The 18,252-nt window shown below is 44.1% G+C and overlaps 2 protein-coding genes across 2 annotated transcripts in view; one reads left to right on the plus strand and one right to left on the minus strand.

The window, feature by feature from the left end:
* ndst3 (N-deacetylase/N-sulfotransferase (heparan glucosaminyl) 3) overlaps positions 1 to 7,519 on the plus strand; it is a 67,243-nt gene extending 59,724 nt beyond the window's left edge. Inside the window, exons 12-14 of the mRNA XM_083765346.1 lie at positions 2,317 to 2,419; positions 4,494 to 4,604; positions 7,297 to 7,519. Of these exons, the coding sequence (XP_083621472.1) occupies positions 2,317 to 2,419; positions 4,494 to 4,604; positions 7,297 to 7,305 (223 nt within the window). The 3' untranslated portion in view covers positions 7,306 to 7,519. The remainder of the gene's footprint in view (positions 1 to 2,316; positions 2,420 to 4,493; positions 4,605 to 7,296) is intronic.
* A 6,816-nt stretch (positions 7,520 to 14,335) lies between these two features.
* Positions 14,336 to 18,252, minus strand: part of prss12 (serine protease 12) — a gene marked incomplete at its 5' end in the record, with an annotated part of 45,273 nt that continues 41,356 nt past the window's right edge. Inside the window, one exon of the mRNA XM_083765078.1 lies at positions 14,336 to 15,710. Within this exon, the coding sequence (XP_083621204.1) occupies positions 15,382 to 15,710 (329 nt within the window). The 3' untranslated portion in view covers positions 14,336 to 15,381. The remainder of the gene's footprint in view (positions 15,711 to 18,252) is intronic.

Below are 18,252 nucleotides of genomic sequence, written 5' to 3' on the forward strand. Positions count from 1 at the left end.
ACGCAAAGAGGGACATCTGGTCACCCTAGGACAGAGCCGAAGAGTTTGATCAATCCTCAAGCGCCCCCCCCCCTGCACGCAAATCTGCGAGAAATGCCACGATTGCACTGTAGTGTAGTTGGAAATCGTCATTTTACTGTCTACAATTTTTGGGGCAAGAGAGAGAAGAGAACAGCGCGCGCCGACACATACACACACACACACACACACACACACACACACACACACACACACACACACACACACACACACTGACACAATACAGATTCTGACAGGACTCTCGCATGAAGTCTCATCATCGCATGCTTTGTCATAATTTGCGTGACGGCGGCGGCGATTCGCGAAGCATGGTTAAAATAAACAGATCTACAAGCTTACATCGTGTACCATACGGTACATACCATTCCGTGTCGACAGCTTGTACATCTGTTATGCTGCGCTGCGCAAACAATAAAAGTGACTGGTTATTTAATTAGCTCTCTTCTGTTTAAATGTACTAATATTAAAATGTATGGTTATATATACTATTATATTATTATTATACTATTATATTATAATATATAATTGGTTAGTATAGATGAAATATAGGAGGGGCTCAATAAGAGGAATGGAGTTAATCAATGATAATATTTTATTTGTGGATATTAATTATATATTTCCCCTCAAATATCTTAGTTTTACCAACATTGTTAATGTGAAATAGTTTAAAATATGCTTATTTATTTAAATTGTGATAATTGCTATAGCTATTGGATGGTCTGATGGTACCAGACAGACAGGGGACATAAAGACGAAATGATGCCCAGGTAGAAGGCTTCATGACTGGGGTTGACTGGGCGGAGTGACTGGTCTTGACATCGCGGATCGTCAGACTCTGCCAAAACGGAACAGTTACCCTTTAAAAAAACACCTCCATTCAGTTTCATTGTAACTGAGATTTTCGATCATAATTCATCATTTTTTAATACCGTATTTAGCTATAACGAGCGCAAACGTTCGATGCTAATTGACAGTGCTAGTATGCTACTACCATAGAGAGCGCAGGGGAAACAATGGCCGCTACTCTCAGGCAAGAGGCGATTAGACCCCATACCTCCCAGATAAATCCCATAGCCTGGAAGGACGATCGGCGGCCTGGCTCGGCCAATGATTGAACGACTCATTAGAATACAAGTTGGAATTAGAATAGAAGTTGGAATGATGGACAGGGGCCGAGGCCAATCCGCTGCGGGGGAGCCCCGGGGCCAGCCAATCACGGGACGGGGCGTCTACCTAGTCAACTTGGAAATCTCCCTCCCCTAGCTCCCGCTCTACACCTCTCTCTCTCTCTCTCTCTCTCTCTCTCTCTCTCTCAGTCCCCTAGGGTCTTACACAAGGTCACCCTCTATATTGGTGTGCAGAGGACAAGAGAAAGGAGATGAGAATAGAGTTGATTTCATCAGAGAATGGTAGCACATTCTTAATCTTAGTCATTAATGCACACAACAAACGCAGTTTTTAGAATCCTAATATATAGGATGGTATTCACGAGAGAGTGTACAGTGTGGGCGAGCATGCGTAGTACTTAGGCTGTCATGAAAGTTTATAATAGTTAGAGAAATTCAGAGAAAGTTTCAACACCAAATTAGTAGTAGTAGTAGTAGTACTAGTAGTAGTGATTTAGAAAAAAGAAATGGTTATGGCAAAACTTTACTTAAATAATAATCACTATTATGGGTCCATAAAACATTTATTCAGCTCTTTTGAATGCATTAATTGCATACACTATTCGGTGATATATTATATTTCTGCCTGTTCGGGCCGAAACCCAATAGGCCGAAAATGCATTTTTACTTGGCCATTTTCGGCAGAATATTTTCTGCGTCCTAATATTCGTTGCATCACTACGGTACTTTATCCTCGTGTTGCACTTGTGTTTTTTATTTTTGCTGTTTCTCATAAGCGTGCACGTCCATCTGCCTTGACTTCTGTGTGCGCTGACTGCTGCGCCCGCCCGCTCCTTCCCAGACCCCCCCCCCCTCCACCAGCTCTCACTGGGGAACATTCTGGAAGGATTGATTTACAGAGAAGTCTATAACGTTGTTCTAATCAGAGCTTCTGTTCTGTGTGACATCATGACAGCCTCCTGACAGCACATAATTTATTTCAAGCCTGTATTGTATCCCTTCTGGGAAACATGTTTGCCTTGTCTGAAACAATAAGACTGAATTTGAACTTCAATCAAGGCTCCGTACACACCCCCACGACAAGTACTGTTTCTGAATGGTATGGCATGGGGACTAACAGTCTTGTCTCCTTGCTGTTCGTCTCTCTCAGGTTCGACCCTCAGAAGGGCTTCTGGTGTCAGCTGCTCGATGGAGGGAGGACCAAGTGTTTGGGGAAGAGCAAAGGGAGGAAATATCCTCCCATGGAGCCAGAGGTATACACACACATGCTACATTCAGCATGCACGCACGCACACTCTCTCTCGTTCCCTTGTTCAAGTTTTTGTGGTGTGGGTTTAAAATTGCCTGGGTTCAAGTCCTGTATACGGCTTATAGAGTTCCATTTGTTGTACGACCAGTTGGATGGAATTCAGGTTGGCTTGGCGGTGTCCCATATCTTCTTTATGCATTTAGAGGAACCAACCGCTGACTGCTGGGAAGAAACAAGACCAACTTGACATTGGTTTTGCCAGGAAACTAACCTTGTTAATGCACACATGCAGAAATACTTATGCAGGTATGCAGTCGACATTAGGCCATATACTCTTAACCTGCCTGCAGCTATTTGGAATCGGAGTGTGCGTCATGCGCACTTTGTGGGAATGCTCTATATGCATCCAACTCTTTTTGTAGGAAACAAAAAAAGTTATTTTAACCACTATTTCAGTTCATAATTTGATGTCGTGGTTTTCCATAGTTTGTATTATTTGTGTGGCGACGTTGTGACATGATGAGTTTAAAGCGTCTTAAAATGGTACTGTCAGCCAATGTGTTGCAGCCATGATCTTATACAACCTAATTATGAGGATTCAATAGTGAAGTGGCTCCCCCTGAGAGAGGAGGGAGGGAGGGAGGGAGGAAGGGAGGAAGGGCACAGACAGAGCGACACAATCTAATCTATAAATCTGTGTCTCGGCCACTAATTCCATGGAGGAGAGACGCACAGACAATGAATTACACATTTACTCTAACGTGAACACACGCATACGCATGTGTGTGTGCGCACGCACGCATGCACACACACACACACACACACACACACACACACGCACGCACGCACGCACGCGCGCGCACACACACACACACACACTTAACATATATTCTATCAGTGGCCTCGCCTGTGTCAAGTGTAATTAAAATGTATTGGAGCTTCCAGCCGAGGGGATAGAAAAGAGAAGACAAATGAAGGGGAAGTGAGGGAGCAGCGGTAAAGATATGTGGCTTCACACACACAGCAGCCATCGTCTTATGCATGTTTCATGTATTTAAAAAAATATATATATATGTTTTTTGCTTCCTGCCACTGGTCCCCTATAGTGGCCCACAGGTCCTATTGAAGAGAAATAAATGAAGTAATCTTAGGATTGTGACAACGTGCTTCATCTCTCCATTTCTCCTCCTCCTCCCGCTCTCTCTCACCACAACCTGTACTTTTGTCTCTCCACCATCCCCAGCAGCATTTCACTATTATGCACCACAAACCTGGAATAATGTTCCAGGTTACATTAGGAAATCCCCAACCATTTTTAAGTCCAATTTAAAAACATATGTATTTAACATTGCCTAACCTAATAATGATGTCTAATAACAGCTAAAGTCTTACCTGGGCTTTAAATTAGCTGTTTTTTGTTGTTGTTTATTTTAAAATCAAAGGTGGGAGTGTTTGTTCTAATTTATATGCTGCTTTATTTTACAGTTTTTAATTGTATCTATTATAATTTGTTAATTGTGTTAAAAGTGTACTGTTGCACTGTATTTGTTTTTATCCTGAAAAGCAGTGGTTCCCAAAGTGAGGTCTGGGGACCCCCAGGGGTCCTTGAGGGAGTTCCAGGGGTCACCAGCTAAATTATCATTTGGAACCAAATGGACCCTTGTGGGTCTGTAACTCAGAGAGTGTACAAATGGAACCAAATGGACCCATTAGGGTCCATTTGGTTCAATTTGTACTAACAAAATTAACATTGATTTTACAATATAAATTCGGGTCTCCAAGATAGAAATGCCATTAAATGGGGGTCCGTAGCCTAATTCATGTCACACTGGGGGGTCCTTGAAATTAAAACGGGTTGAGAATCACTGCTAGAGCGGTAAAAATGTTCTCTTATGGCGGTCCCTGTCATATCTTTTCAAATGGGGGTCCGCGGGCTAATTAGTGACATTTTGGGGGTCCTTGACATGAAAAGGTTTGGGAACAACTGCTGTAAAGCACTTTGAATTGCCGTGTATGAAAGGATGGGTATATTAACTAATCCAATTGCCTTGTGCCCCCCCCCCCCCTGTGTGTTCCAGGCGCGGGCGTATCTCTCCCGGTACTACAGGGAGCAGAACATTGAGCTGTCCAAGCTGCTCCATCGCCTGGGCCAGCCGCTGCCCTCCTGGCTGCGAGAGGAACTGCAGAAGGTAAACACAGCAGCTAGCAGACAGAAAACATGATGAAACTAATGTAGAACCCAAACGCCCGGGGTTATTTAATCCATTAAATCATAGCGCAGAATTGGACGGAATGATTTAGATCAAGAGTTATTAACGTTTTAACGTCCCACTGTTGCGCTCCCAGCCTGTGGAGCGATGCGATCGGTTTTGATATCAATTATATCCGTCCTTTTGATCAAACTCCGTCCTGGGCACTGGGTGTTACTAATTGAAAGGGGCGGAGAACTCCGTCCTGCATGTGCGCTCAGGGTGTTAACGAAACGAGAACTACTGTAGATTGCCTGAATGTCGATTGTCCAGGGACATGCACATATAGTCATCAAAGGGGGCTTCAGCCTCTGCCCTTCTACCCGTCTGTAAAACAACAGCCCTCTCCAGACCACGGATGCAGCGTTTACTATGGTGAAAGAAATGCAAATGCCACTCCTCTCCTTTCCAGCATTCAGGAGAATTCTTTTTTTCCCCCAAAGACTCCTGAACTTTAACGCGGCATTTTCGTTGAACAAATTTGTTTTTGAAATCCAGGTCGTTACACCGCATCTCCACTAGCTAAAGAGTGCTGGATTGCACCCCAAAAATAGCTGATCTACAAGCTCTCAACACGTCCCAGCGAGACGCGTTGTGAGCTTGTAGATCTGCTTTTTTCGCTATTTTTGTCTAAAAGTGCCCTCTTACGGGATGTCAGCCGCTGCCTCTCTAACACTCTCTGCACGTCCTTGCAATTGTCATACGGACAGACTCGGGCCTCGCCAGGCCGGATCCAGTGACGGTCTGCAGCCTGTCTTGCGACAATATTTACAGATGCATAATTATCAGTCCTCGAGAGGGGTAAAGAGATCAAGGCAGGAAAAGTTTCAGCGCTTTTGCCACAAAAAGTACAGGTTTATTTTTTCTGTCTGGGTCTATTTACAAGCTTACGCCTCAAACAACCTCTTAGCTTACATCGCATCTCAAAGCAACACATGTTTTGGCCAGAGAGATTTGGTTCTAGAGAGAAGAAAGAATGAAGGGATCAGACACTGTGGCAGTTCACCCTGCTACTGACTGTATTTAACAACCTGTAATAAGAGTCCTGTGTTATTTTCCCCCTTAACTTATAACAGGAATGTTTTCACACAAACAGGGTTAAAGTTTGAACTATACTTTGTTGCAGAGTGATATTAGTTTGACTTTATATATTGTGTGATTGTTGATTGATGACTGATTGTTGGCTCCAGTGTAGAGAGCATACCAACTGTGGGTAAGTGGGTTTAATGTGTAAAGTGGGCAATTGAGTACTAGTCATTATGTTTATTATGTGGATATTTTGTTGAGCAATATGTGACACTTTAAAATGTGTACATGGAATGTATTGTCTCTGGACATTAAGAAATTGAATGCCACAGACGAAAACCATTTAAGTCCACACGCCTTTTCATGGAGGGGTCAGAAAGAAATTTGGACTTACTGTTTTTCGTCTGTGGTACTCAATTAACTGTAAAATTGTGGAATCAGTTTTGGTATGGTCCAGTGGGAGGGGCTTAGCCTATTAAAGCAGGGAGACCTGCCAATGCCTGGCAGTCACTGAAGGACTGTTGAGGTGGAAAGACTCGAGGCCAAACTGTCCAGTTAGTGTTGTAGACACTTTGGTTCTTCATTTTCATCACTGCACTCTGTGTAACAAGGTGAATAAAACAAGAAATATTACATAGTCATATTTGTCAGGTGAAACAAACGCTGTCTCAGTTGTGCATCTTTCCTGCGCTCCAGTTAGCTCATAACATTAGCCGCGCTACGCAATCATGACTAGTTGCTACTACGCGATTGGCTGGCGGCGTTTCAGAGTATGGGGTCAGACTCCCATTGGCTTAGGCGGTGTTTTAGATTATGGGGTCATACTCCCATTGGCTTAGGCGGCATGGGGTGGGACTCTCATTGATGACTAGGTCGCTTACATTCCATGAGCTGTCATTAGTCAGGTTTCACCTGACAAAAACACGTCATCTCTGCAGCGGGTGGCGGTGGCTCAGGGGTAGAGTGACCGGATGGTAACCTCAAGGTTGCCAGTTCGAACCCGGGCTCCCCCAGATTTAGTGTCGAAGTGTCCTTGAGCAAGACACTGAACCCCTAATTGCTCATGATGTGCAGGTTGGTGCCTTGCATGGTTTCCACCGCCATCGGTGTATGAATGTGTGTGTGTGTGTGTGTGTGAATGGGTGAATGTATTGCACAATCTATGTAAAGCGCCATAAAGACGCTATATAAATGCACCATTTACCAGCAAGGACTCTGCCTGGCGATTTTTCTGTAATTTTCCAGTGTTGGGCAAACAACACGCTAGGTCAGAGTGTGACCGACACTAAGGAAGCACATTATGTAGGATGTAAGTGGTTAAACCATACAAAAAGGAAAATAAAGATTCCATGGTGTAGTTGGTTATTAAAAAGTGAAAATCTAAATTACAAACATTGTTGTTATGGTGTATGTGTACGTCACATGTGGCAACATGTCATGTTTCAGTTATTTGTTAGTCCTTGTGAACTATAGGAGTCACCTGACAAAATGAAAATAACCGTTTTACATGCTACTGTAAATACTGGTCAGCAATGCATTAAACGTTTATCCTTTTGTCCTTTTCTCTCTCACTCCTTTCTCCCTCCGTCTCTCTCTCTTCCTGAAGGTCAGATAACCTTTGAGTCCAGGAGCAAGGGTCGTCCGGGGTCATGGGTCACGGAGCGACGAGAGGGCCTGACCTTCAGATGAACTTTCTGTGTCCCTGTGATGAACTCTGAGGTGAAGGACGGACGGTGTGAAGGACACTGCTGCGTCCTTCACTGGGAGACCACATGACACACTGACTGGATGCAATAAGACTGAACCCTGGAGGAGAGACGGGACAGACGGACGGACGGACGAGCATAGATATTTAAAAGAAATAGATGCCTCATTGGCCGCTGCAGTTCATTGGAGCAATGTGGAGGCAGGAAGTCAAGCGGACGTGCTGCAGAAGGCATTTGCTGAAGGCACGCTGCGTTGTGGCGTCGCTGCAGCCCATGTGACGTCATGCACTCATGCGACTCCTCGTCGGGGCTCTCGCTGTCAACTCAAGTGACTACTGGGCCAATCACAGCGCGTCTTTTCCGGGGACTTCTGTTACGCACGCAAGGAAATCCCCTGGAGAATTGTGCCTTCAATTTTGACATAGCGCCCCCAGAGCCGGAAGAGGCGTCTTACCTTTGTATGTCTATGCGGACGAGTGGATGTTTGGATGGTTCCAGAAAACAACAGTTTCAAGGATAATGCAATCAAGAAAATGTTCTCTGGAATGCAACAAGGGGTCCAGGGTCTGGGCGGGGGGGTCCTCCTATGGACCCTATGGAGTGTCTCTGCTATATTATGGTCTCTATGATTCTTTTTTTGGTTTTGTTTTGTTTGTGTTTTCACATTTAATTTATGGTGCCAGAACAGCGCTGGTCAGCTGTGCTTGGATCCCATAGGAATAACGTTGCACTATATGTTCTGTACTTCTGTTCCATGTGTTTCCCCCCCCATAAGACATGCAAGCACACTAGGTTTGGTATGTACTGTACATTAACAAACCCTGATTTATCTATCATGAAGAAAGCGCATGGACTCAGGGTTGGTGACAAGCCGTTATTTTCTATTATCGGTTTTAATCTTTATTGTTCTTTTTTTTTATTTCTTTTTTTTTTAAGTGGAGCTAGTTTTAGCCTTTTTTTTTACCCCCCCTCTGTATTCTATTCTTACAGCCTTGTCCACCCATAGCGAGGTCAATGGAGGCTTTCTTGACGAGGTTTAAGAGTCAACCATTGAAGCACAGAAGCAAGATGTCTGGTCTGCACACTGCTTTTCCTGTGATACATCCTGCAGAGAACAGCTGTGTCCAGTTACACCTGATTATTTCAGCACTATAAAGGACTGAGAACATGATAAAGAAAGAAAAAACAGGTGCGCTTCCTCTGGAAACTGCCCTTTGTTTAAGGCAGTGGGTGCTCAGCTTTGAAAATAACTTCACTCATGAACCAACTAAATGGAAAAAAGTATTTTAGTCTGCTTCGGCTATAGTGCCGAAACGCGTCGACGTTGAGAAATTGCATCTGAGCCAGTCTTGCATTCTTTTATTTGCCGCATTTTCCATTTAGTTGGTTTATGAGTTTGAGAGATGAACATTGTGGTCTCCCGTTAATTATAGACAGACTGTCTGCTATAGCACGGTTTTCTAATGCTTCCTCTTGAGTCTCCGCTTCCGTTCCGTCGTGTACATTTTGTCCTACTGTAAATCAAATGAATTGAAGAATCACATCTACAGTAAGGTTGCTGCTAAAGCAGAAATGTACATTTAATTATTATTTTTGTGAGTGTAAATGGCGAACGATGACAACGTCCTTTGCACCGCTTTCAGGGGGGGCGTTAATATTACACACTAGTGGGAAGCATTGAAACATTGTGGAGAAGTTGTCTGGCCTAGAGTCAAGTCTCCAGTCAACTCCTGTCCTAGACCAGTGGTTCCAGTCAACTCCTGTCCTAGACCAGTGGTTTTCAACCCGTTTCATTTCAAGGCCCATTGTTTATTGGGCCACAGACCACCATGTGATGAACATTTAGCCTCTCAAATCTAAAGAATATATTGTTGTCGTTGGACAAGATGTTGTCCACAATTCCATGCTGTATTGATGTTGGTACTGTACCATGAGGAGAGAGAGTTGACTTGTGTATAGACTTCTTGTAAATTGAAGTAATGGTTGTTTAACAATAATGTAACTCTTGAGAGCGTTGGTTACCAACTCTCCATCATTTGGGACCACCTGGAAAACCCCCTCACTGGTTGAAACCCACTGTCCTAGACTGTATCCTACTCCTTACCATTGTAAGATTGAACTCCCGATAGTAGCTACTGTAAAGACGGACACTTTAGTTTTCCAATTGCTTTGGCGGTGTCTCATGTAAGCCTAAATTAACTTTTTCCTTTTATTTCCTTTTTATTTTTTTATTTTTTTTACCAGTTGCCAATGTTGATTATAGCTTCAGTTTGAATGCAAAACAGGTAAAAATCAAAAACAAATAAACAAAAAACTGTAAATGTCCAACACAAAAACCAAAATAAAAGAGAGGGTTATGATTACCAGCACAGACATGTTTTTGATTCAGTTCGTGTGCGCACATGCACACACGCACGCACGCACGCACGCGCGCGCACACACACACACACAGACACTGAGATACACATGAGATCTACTAGGTCCAAGGAGCTGACCCAAGTTTTGTACACGAGAACGATGAAAATGTAAATTACTATGTAGTTATACATACACTATTTAAACATTCACCAGTGCCATATGAGACTTCAGTGTAGTAATACACTATTTTAGTTGCAACTGTCTGCACCTGACTCCCCCCCCCCCCCCCCCCCTCCCTCACTGTACCAACCCTTACAAAAATTGCTCAATGCTGACAGACGGTCAAGTGGATTCATGAATGTATGTATTTATAGACAATATTTTAGGCCAATAAAAAAAAGTCTATATACCAAATGTTGCACTTTAAACAAAAGAAGCCTGTTGGCTGCGGACTATCTGGAGTGAGTGTGGAAGTACAAGTAAAGAAAGACACACATGATCTTACCTTCAGCCTGCAGTGTGCCCTTTTGACCACAGAGTGGTGCTCTAATGTCAAATTAGATTATACTAGACATCTATAATCTGAAATTCATTCAGTTGTGTGAGTGTCTGAATAAATTTAAGTTAATTAATATTATGTATATATGTATATGTTATGTATATGTATATTATGTATCTAATATAGCTCATATGAATGTACTACATACAGTACACACTATGAACAAGTGAGTGTGAGAATTCATAGTCTGTCTACACAACAGGCCTTCTACAATATCTGGATGAATATACTGCATGTACTCTAGAGTCTATCAAATGTTGAATATATGAATAGCCTACATAAAAAAAAATATATACATAATTATGAAGTAGTGAAAATAGACCTTCTACATTAAGCTTGCGAAGCGATGCGTTGTGTGCTTGTAGATCTGCTAGTTTGGCTCCCAGGCAAACTCTGTCTAATCCTTTTGCGACTCGACCTGAAAAGTTTGGGAAACACTGCTGTATAGTATTAAAGGACCACTTCACCACTTTTCAACCCATCTTCATATAATAGGTCCTCACTAATAATCATGATAAAATGGCACCATGTTTTGGCTGTGGGCAGTTCAGAATCCCGTCCACATCATCGTTAGGCAGATTTTTAGAACGATAGCTTCCATTTTCGCATTGCAACTTTTCAGGAATAAAAGCCTGCAGTTTCTATATTAGCTTAGATTCCCCATCGATGATGTCACTGGTGGACGGGTTTCTGAACTGCCCCCTAGCCCTCCTATGAACACAGACAAAGTAGGAAAAAATTGTGCCATTTTATCATGATTATTAGTGACGACCTAGTTAGTATATGAAAATAGGTTGAAAAGTGGTGAAGTGGTCCTTTAAAGATGTGGTTGTTAAATTGAAGTTTTCATGAATACAAATTAAGCCATGCTGGTACAAACATTAGAGGCCACAATAACATCAATATATCATAACAGCACTCTATATTGACTTTCACAAAAACAATACTTACATACTTTGTATGTTATTTCGAGAGCAATATTACCTGCCATGACATACTCAGGTTAAGAATTGAGGAAAGAAATCAGTGGTATTATAATATAGACAGATATAATTTATTGTGAATATTCTTTTGTACAAAGGTTGTTTGTACTCAGATTTTCTGTTTGTTAGGTCAACAGGAGCTCTTCCTCTATAGCAAACAAAGTCTACACAGAAAATGGTTGTCATTCCTGTGAACATTGTTTGACATGCCGTCGCTAAGCTGTGTTTGTGTGTGTGTGTGTGTGTGTGTTTGTGTGTGTGTGTGTACGCACACACTCATTCCATATACTGTACAATGAAAAGTCCTTCAAACAAAGTGAGGGGCAATTTGTTTGCAATTATTTACTTAACCGTTAAGTATAGTTTTTTTTATTCTTAGTGGTTGCTTATTTAAAACGAGGCTATAGGCATTCATAAATGGCATTTCACTGCATGGTAAAAAAGACCACACCTGTATACTGTGTGTACTGTGTGTGTGTGTGTTAGAGAAAGACAGGGGAGAGAGATCTAGAGAGACAAAGTGTGCGTGTGTGTGTGTGTGTGTGTGTGTGTGTGTGTGTGTGTGTGTGTGTGTGTGTGTGTGCGTGCGACTGCATGTGTGTGTGATTCTATTTAAATTGTCTGACAGGGTAGTGCTCACTTTCTCACTTGTTAGAGAGAACAGAGCTGAAAGACCAGGGGCACTGCAGGGTCTGGGAGGGACTGACCACTCAACACACAACCTCTTTAACAAAACCTTGCTTTATGAAACAATCATTTCAGGTCACATCTGTAAACATCAAATCAAAAGGCAGTTACAGTAAGTGTCGTACTATATTCAAGTGTATTAAATTGTCGCCCTTCGATTATCAAAGTCAAACTCACAATACTGGAATTACATCGCCATAGGACATACAATGGCATACATACGGCACATGATGGCAAACTATTAACACAGCAATACAGGCAGTGATCAAAGCTCAAGCTGATCAACAATTAGTTGCACACTGAAAATAGCAGATGTACAAGTTCACCACGCAATGCGTCAGGCGCCGTTGTGAGCTTGTAGAACAGCTAGTGGTTCCCAAACTTTTTCATGTCAATTAAGGACCCCCAGATTGACACTAATGAGCCCGCGGACCCCCAATTGAAAATATATGCCAAGGACCCCAATAAGAGAAGCTGTATACGGCTGTAGCAGTGATTGTCAACCATTTTCAGTTCAAGGGCCCCCACGGTTTGACCTTAATTAGGCTACGGGCCCCCATGCAATGACATCTCTGGGACTAAAATCAATGTTAATTTAACTCTGAGAGTGTACAAATGGAACCAAATGGACCCTGACAGACCCATAAGGGTCCATTTGGTTACAAACTATCATTTAGGTGGGGACCCAGACCAGACAGTGGCCTTGTGGTTACAGTGTCTGCCCTGAAACTGCGAGGTCGGGGGTTCGATCCCTGGCCGGGTCATACCAAAGACTGTAAAGATGGGACCCTCTGCATCAATGGGTTGGATTGGGGAGTCAAATCAACGAATGATTCCCGAACGCGGCGCACGGCTGCGGCTCACCGTGTTTGATTAACGCGTACGACTTTGACTACTTTGACCCCCTAGAACTCCCTCAAGGATCCCTGGGGGCCCCCGGACACCATTTTGGGAACCCATGTTGCTCTTTTCGGTGAACCACACCTGCATGTAACTACCTGCAGTATAGAGCGTCGCAGTCCCGCCCCCTTTCATGACGACGTGAGACCCAGAAGTGAATTCCCCGTTCATTTTCTCTATAGGCTTTTCAAAAAGTATTTATTTAAAGACGTTTAAGCCGCTGACAAAGCCAACTCAAACACAACATTTTGGACCGAGCAAATAATTACAAAAAGAAGAAAAACAACAAAAAAGTGTTCGGCCCGAAAAACTGTGATTGTTGTCATGACTTGTCACAACTCGAGTTGGCTTTGTACGAGGCTTAAAAAAAAGGTCTTTAAATAAATACTTTTTGAAATGTCTATGAGGGAAATGAACGGGGAATCATTTCATGGGCCCTGGTAGGGGCTTAACTATCTGCAGGGATTTAAGTACAATTGTGGCGATGACAAACACTGAATACGTGCATGCTTTTTTTGTAAATCGCCCGTCGTATTAACTCAGAGACAGGTCCCTCACAAAGAACAAGAACATGCTAAAGAAACACTGATCCAATAATCTCACTTGGTAACATACCATCTTAGCATATCATAACATACTGTACCATACCATGATAGCATATCATAACATACCATAACATGATAATTGTACATGTGTACAGTACTTTCTACCGTTTTGTTTTGTCCATCGGCCGTGTATGCGTGCGTGCGTGGGTGTGTGCGTCAGTGCGCGAGTGCGTGCGTATCTGCACTGAGTCACACATGTCTTGGTATCCTGTCACAATTTACAATAGGTATTTATAGCCTTTGTTGTGTGTGTGTGTGTGTGTGTGTGCGTGCGTGCGTGCGTGCGTATCTGCACTGAGTCACACATGTCTTGGTATCCTGTCACAATTTACAGGTATTTATAGCCTTTGTTTAGACGAGTATATGTCAGAGAAAGCATCATGGACCCAGGTCAACGAACACCTGGATCACAGAGTTCATAACGATGCCCTTATATGCTTCAGTACTTCAGTGGTTTCCAACCTTTTTCGGGTCAAGGTCCATTATTTATTTGGCATTTGAGCCACGTATACGGACCACCATTTGAGCCACGTACGGACCACCATTTGAGCCACGTACGGACCACCATTTGAGCCACGTACGGACCACCATTTGAGCCACGTACGGACCACCATTTGATTGCAGACCCCAAACTGAAGAATATGTTGTTGTTGTCGTTGGCTAAGATTTAGCCATTTAATTGTGTAGACTTGTAAATAAAGTAATGCAGATAACATAACAATAATGTAACTCTTGAGAGCGTGAAATGAAACCAAATGGACCCATACGGGTCCATTTGGTTTCATTTTACGCTCTCAAGATTTAAAGATCTATAAGAGTCCATTTGGTTACCAACTAATTTAGCTGGGGACCACCTGGAACCCCGTCAAGGACCCCTGGTGGTCCCCGGACCACTAGTTGAAAACCACTGTATTACCTGGATGCATTTGTGCATCACATGTTTTACTTAAGTAAAAGTATGAATACTGCAATATAGTATTGGTATCTAAATGTTACTTAAAGTACCAAAAGTAGAAAGTACCCATGTCCCATTCCAAGTTTTGAAATGTATACAAATATTTCTAAACAATTGTGAGCTTGTAGATCGGCTATATTTTCAAATGGCTGAAATGTATATATACATATATATATATATAGGGCTGAAGTGGTTAATGTTTGTTTTGTAATAATAATTAAAATCTACAAAGTAACTAGCTAAAGTTTTCAAATAATTGTAGTGGAGTAAAAAGTACAATATTTTCCTCCAGCAAAGTAAAAATACTTCATATTTGTACAGTACTTAAGTAAATCCAACACTGGTATTGAAAGATATTTTGGTCCCTCTTCAACACACACAAAAAAAGCAAGAAATCACAGTAAAATACAACACAACCAGTTCAAACGGAAATAAAATGGACAAAAGCAACACAGACAACATTTCTGTCTATAATTTAGATTAACAATTCTGTTGTTTTTTCACACCAAAGAAACAAAGACATATACACAAATACAGAGATACGATTCAGTACTGTCCAAAACCTCACTGTCAAATAAGTGCTAATACGTTAGAGAGAGAGAGATGAAAGAAAGGTGTTGGAATTGGTTCCGTACACCGCTCAAGTCCCTTTTCTCTCCCTTTAAAATGGTTACAATGAAGGTGGACCCCCAAAGTAATTAAAGATACTGAACTGAACTGGTCAGTCCTTTCCTAAGTCCAGTCGTGTCTTCACCCTAAAGTCATTTAATTAATTCATACTGTGCTGTGTAGAGCACACCATTTCAACTCAGTCAGGCGCGGTGGGACTAATTTCAATTGAAGCTGGAGTGCTGCGGAGTTGTCTGCTACGGCAGTACTTTTCTCTCATTTCAATGAAGACAGTCACCATTCACACATGGCAGCTACATACTATTTCTTCATTCCCCCAACGACACGTCTCGCGCCATGACTTTTTCTATCCAGGGCACGAAGGTGGAGACCTTGGTGTAGACGCCGGGGGAGTGCTGGGTCCTGCAGGCCTGGCCCCAGGACGTGACCCCGTACACCACCCAGCCGCCGCCCGGACGCTCGCACACCAGCGGACCGCCGCTGTCGCCGCGGCAGCTGTCCACGCGCCGGCGCTCAGGCTCTGCGCTGCCGGCGCAGAGCATGCGGCGCGTGAACGCGCCGTGGTAGTGCTGCTGGCAGTGGCGGCGAGGGAGCAGGGAGACGGGGGCCTGCTGCAGGGTCTTGGAGTAGGAACGCCCTGAGAGGGAGACACAAAGTTACAAAGATGTGGTGGACAGTAGGAACGCCCTGAGGAGAAGACACGCAGTTACAAAGATGTGGTGGACAGTAGGAACGCCCTGAGGAGAAGACACGAAGTTACAAAGATGTGGTGGACAGTAGGAACGCCCTGAGGAGAAGACACGCCGTTACAAAGATGTGGTGGACAGTAGGAACGCCCTGAGGAGGAGACACGCCGTTACAAAGATGTGGTGGACAGTAGGAACGCCCTGAGGAGAAGACACAAAGTTACAAAGATGTGGTGGACAGTAGGAACGCCCTGAGGAGAAGACACAAAGTTACAAAGATGTGGTGGACAGTAGGAACGCCCTGAGGAGAAGACACGCAGTTACAAAGATGTGGTGGACAGTAGGAACACCCTGAGGAGAAGACACACAGTTACAAAGATGTGGTGGACAGTAGGAACGCCCTGATGAGGAGACACGCCGTTACAAAGATGTGGTGGACAGTAGGAACGCCCTGAGGAGGAGACACGCCGTTACAAAGATGTGGTGGACAGTAGGAACGCCCTGAGGAGAAGACACGCAGTTACAAAGATGTGGTGGACAGTAGGAACACCCTGAGGAGGAGACACGAAGTTACAAAGATGTGGTGGACAGTAGGAACGCCCTGAGGAGGAGACACGCCGTTACAAAGATGTGGTGGACAGTAGGAACGCCCTGAGGAGAAGACACAAAGTTACAAAGATGTGGTGGACAGTAGGAACGCCCTGAGGAGGAGACACGAAGTTACAAAGATGTGGTGGACAGTAGGAACGCCCTGAGGAGGAGACACGCCGTTACAAAGATGTGGTGGACAGTAGGAACGCCCTGATGAGGAGACACGCCGTTACAAAGATGTGGTGGACAGTAGGAACGCCCTGAGGAGGAGACACGCCGTTACAAAGATGTGGTGGACAGTAGGAACGCCCTGAGGAGAAGACACAAAGTTACAAAGATGTGGTGGACAGTAGGAACGCCCTGAGGAGGAGACACGAAGTTACAAAGATGTGGTGGACAGTAGGAACGCCCTGAGGAGGAGACACGCCGTTACAAAGATGTGGTGGACAGTAGGAACGCCCTGAGGAGAAGACACAAAGTTACAAAGATGTGGTGGACAGTAGGAACACCCTGAGGAGAAGACACGCAGTTACAAAGATGTGGTGGACAGTAGGAACGCCCTGAGGAGAAGACACAAAGTTACAAAGATGTGGTGGACAGTAGGAACGCCCTGAGAGGGAGACACACCGTTACAAAGATGTGGTGGACAGTAGGAACGCCCTGATGAGGAGACACAAAGTTACAAAGATGTGGTGGACAGTAGGAACGCCCTGAGGAGAAGACACGCCGTTACAAAGATGTGGTGGACAGTAGGAACGCCTTGAGGAGAAGACACAAAGTTACAAAGATGTGGTGGACAGTAGGAACACCCTGAGGAGGAGACACAAAGTTACAAAGATGTGGTGGACAGTAGGAACGCCCTGAGGAGGAGACACAAAGTTACAAAGATGTGGTGGACAGTAGGAACGCCCTGAGGAGAAGACACGCCGTTACAAAGATGTGGTGGACAGTAGGAACGCCCTGAGGAGAAGACACAAAGTTACAAAGATGTGGTGGACAGTAGGAACGCCCTGAGGAGAAGACACGCCGTTACAAAGATGTGGTGGACAGTAGGAACGCCCTGAGGAGAAGACACAAAGTTACAAAGATGTGGTGGACAGTAGGAACGCCCTGAGGAGAAGACACAAAGTTACAAAGATGTGGTGGACAGTAGGAACGCCCTGAGGAGAAGACACAAAGTTACAAAGATGTGGTGGACAGTAGGAACGCCCTGAGGAGAAGACACGCCGTTACAAAGATGTGGTGGACAGTAGGAACGCCCTGAGGAGAAGACACGCCGTTACAAAGATGTGGTGGACAGTAGGAACGCCCTGAGGAGAAGACACGAAGTTACAAAGATGTGGTGGACAGTAGGAACGCCCTGAGGAGAAGACACGCCGTTACAAAGATGTGGTGGACAGTAGGAACGCCCTGAGGAGAAGACACAAAGTTACAAAGATGTGGTGGACAGTAGGAACGCCCTGAGGAGAAGACACGCCGTTACAAAGATGTGGTGGACAGTAGGAACACCCTGAGGAGGAGACACAAAGTTACAAAGATGTGGTGGACAGTAGGAACGCCCTGAGGAGAAGACACAAAGTTACAAAGATGTGGTGGACAGTAGGAACGCCCTGAGGAGAAGACACGCCGTTACAAAGATGTGGTGGACAGTAGGAACGCCCTGAGGAGAACACACAAAGTTACAAAGATGTGGTGGACAGTAGGAACGCCCTGAGGAGAAGACACAAAGTTACAAAGATGTGGTGGACAGTAGGAACACCCTGAGGAGAAGACACAAAGTTACAAAGATGTGGTGGACAGTAGGAACGCCCTGAGGAGAAGACACGCCGTTACAAAGATGTGGTGGACACTGGACAGCAGCAAAGTACATTTACTTGAGGACATGTTTTGGGCTTGTATTTT

The sequence above is a fragment of the Protomyctophum parallelum genome (genome assembly GCF_964188405.1).
Source record: "Protomyctophum parallelum genome assembly, chromosome: 5".
NCBI classification, from domain to species: domain Eukaryota; kingdom Metazoa; phylum Chordata; class Actinopteri; order Myctophiformes; family Myctophidae; genus Protomyctophum; species Protomyctophum parallelum.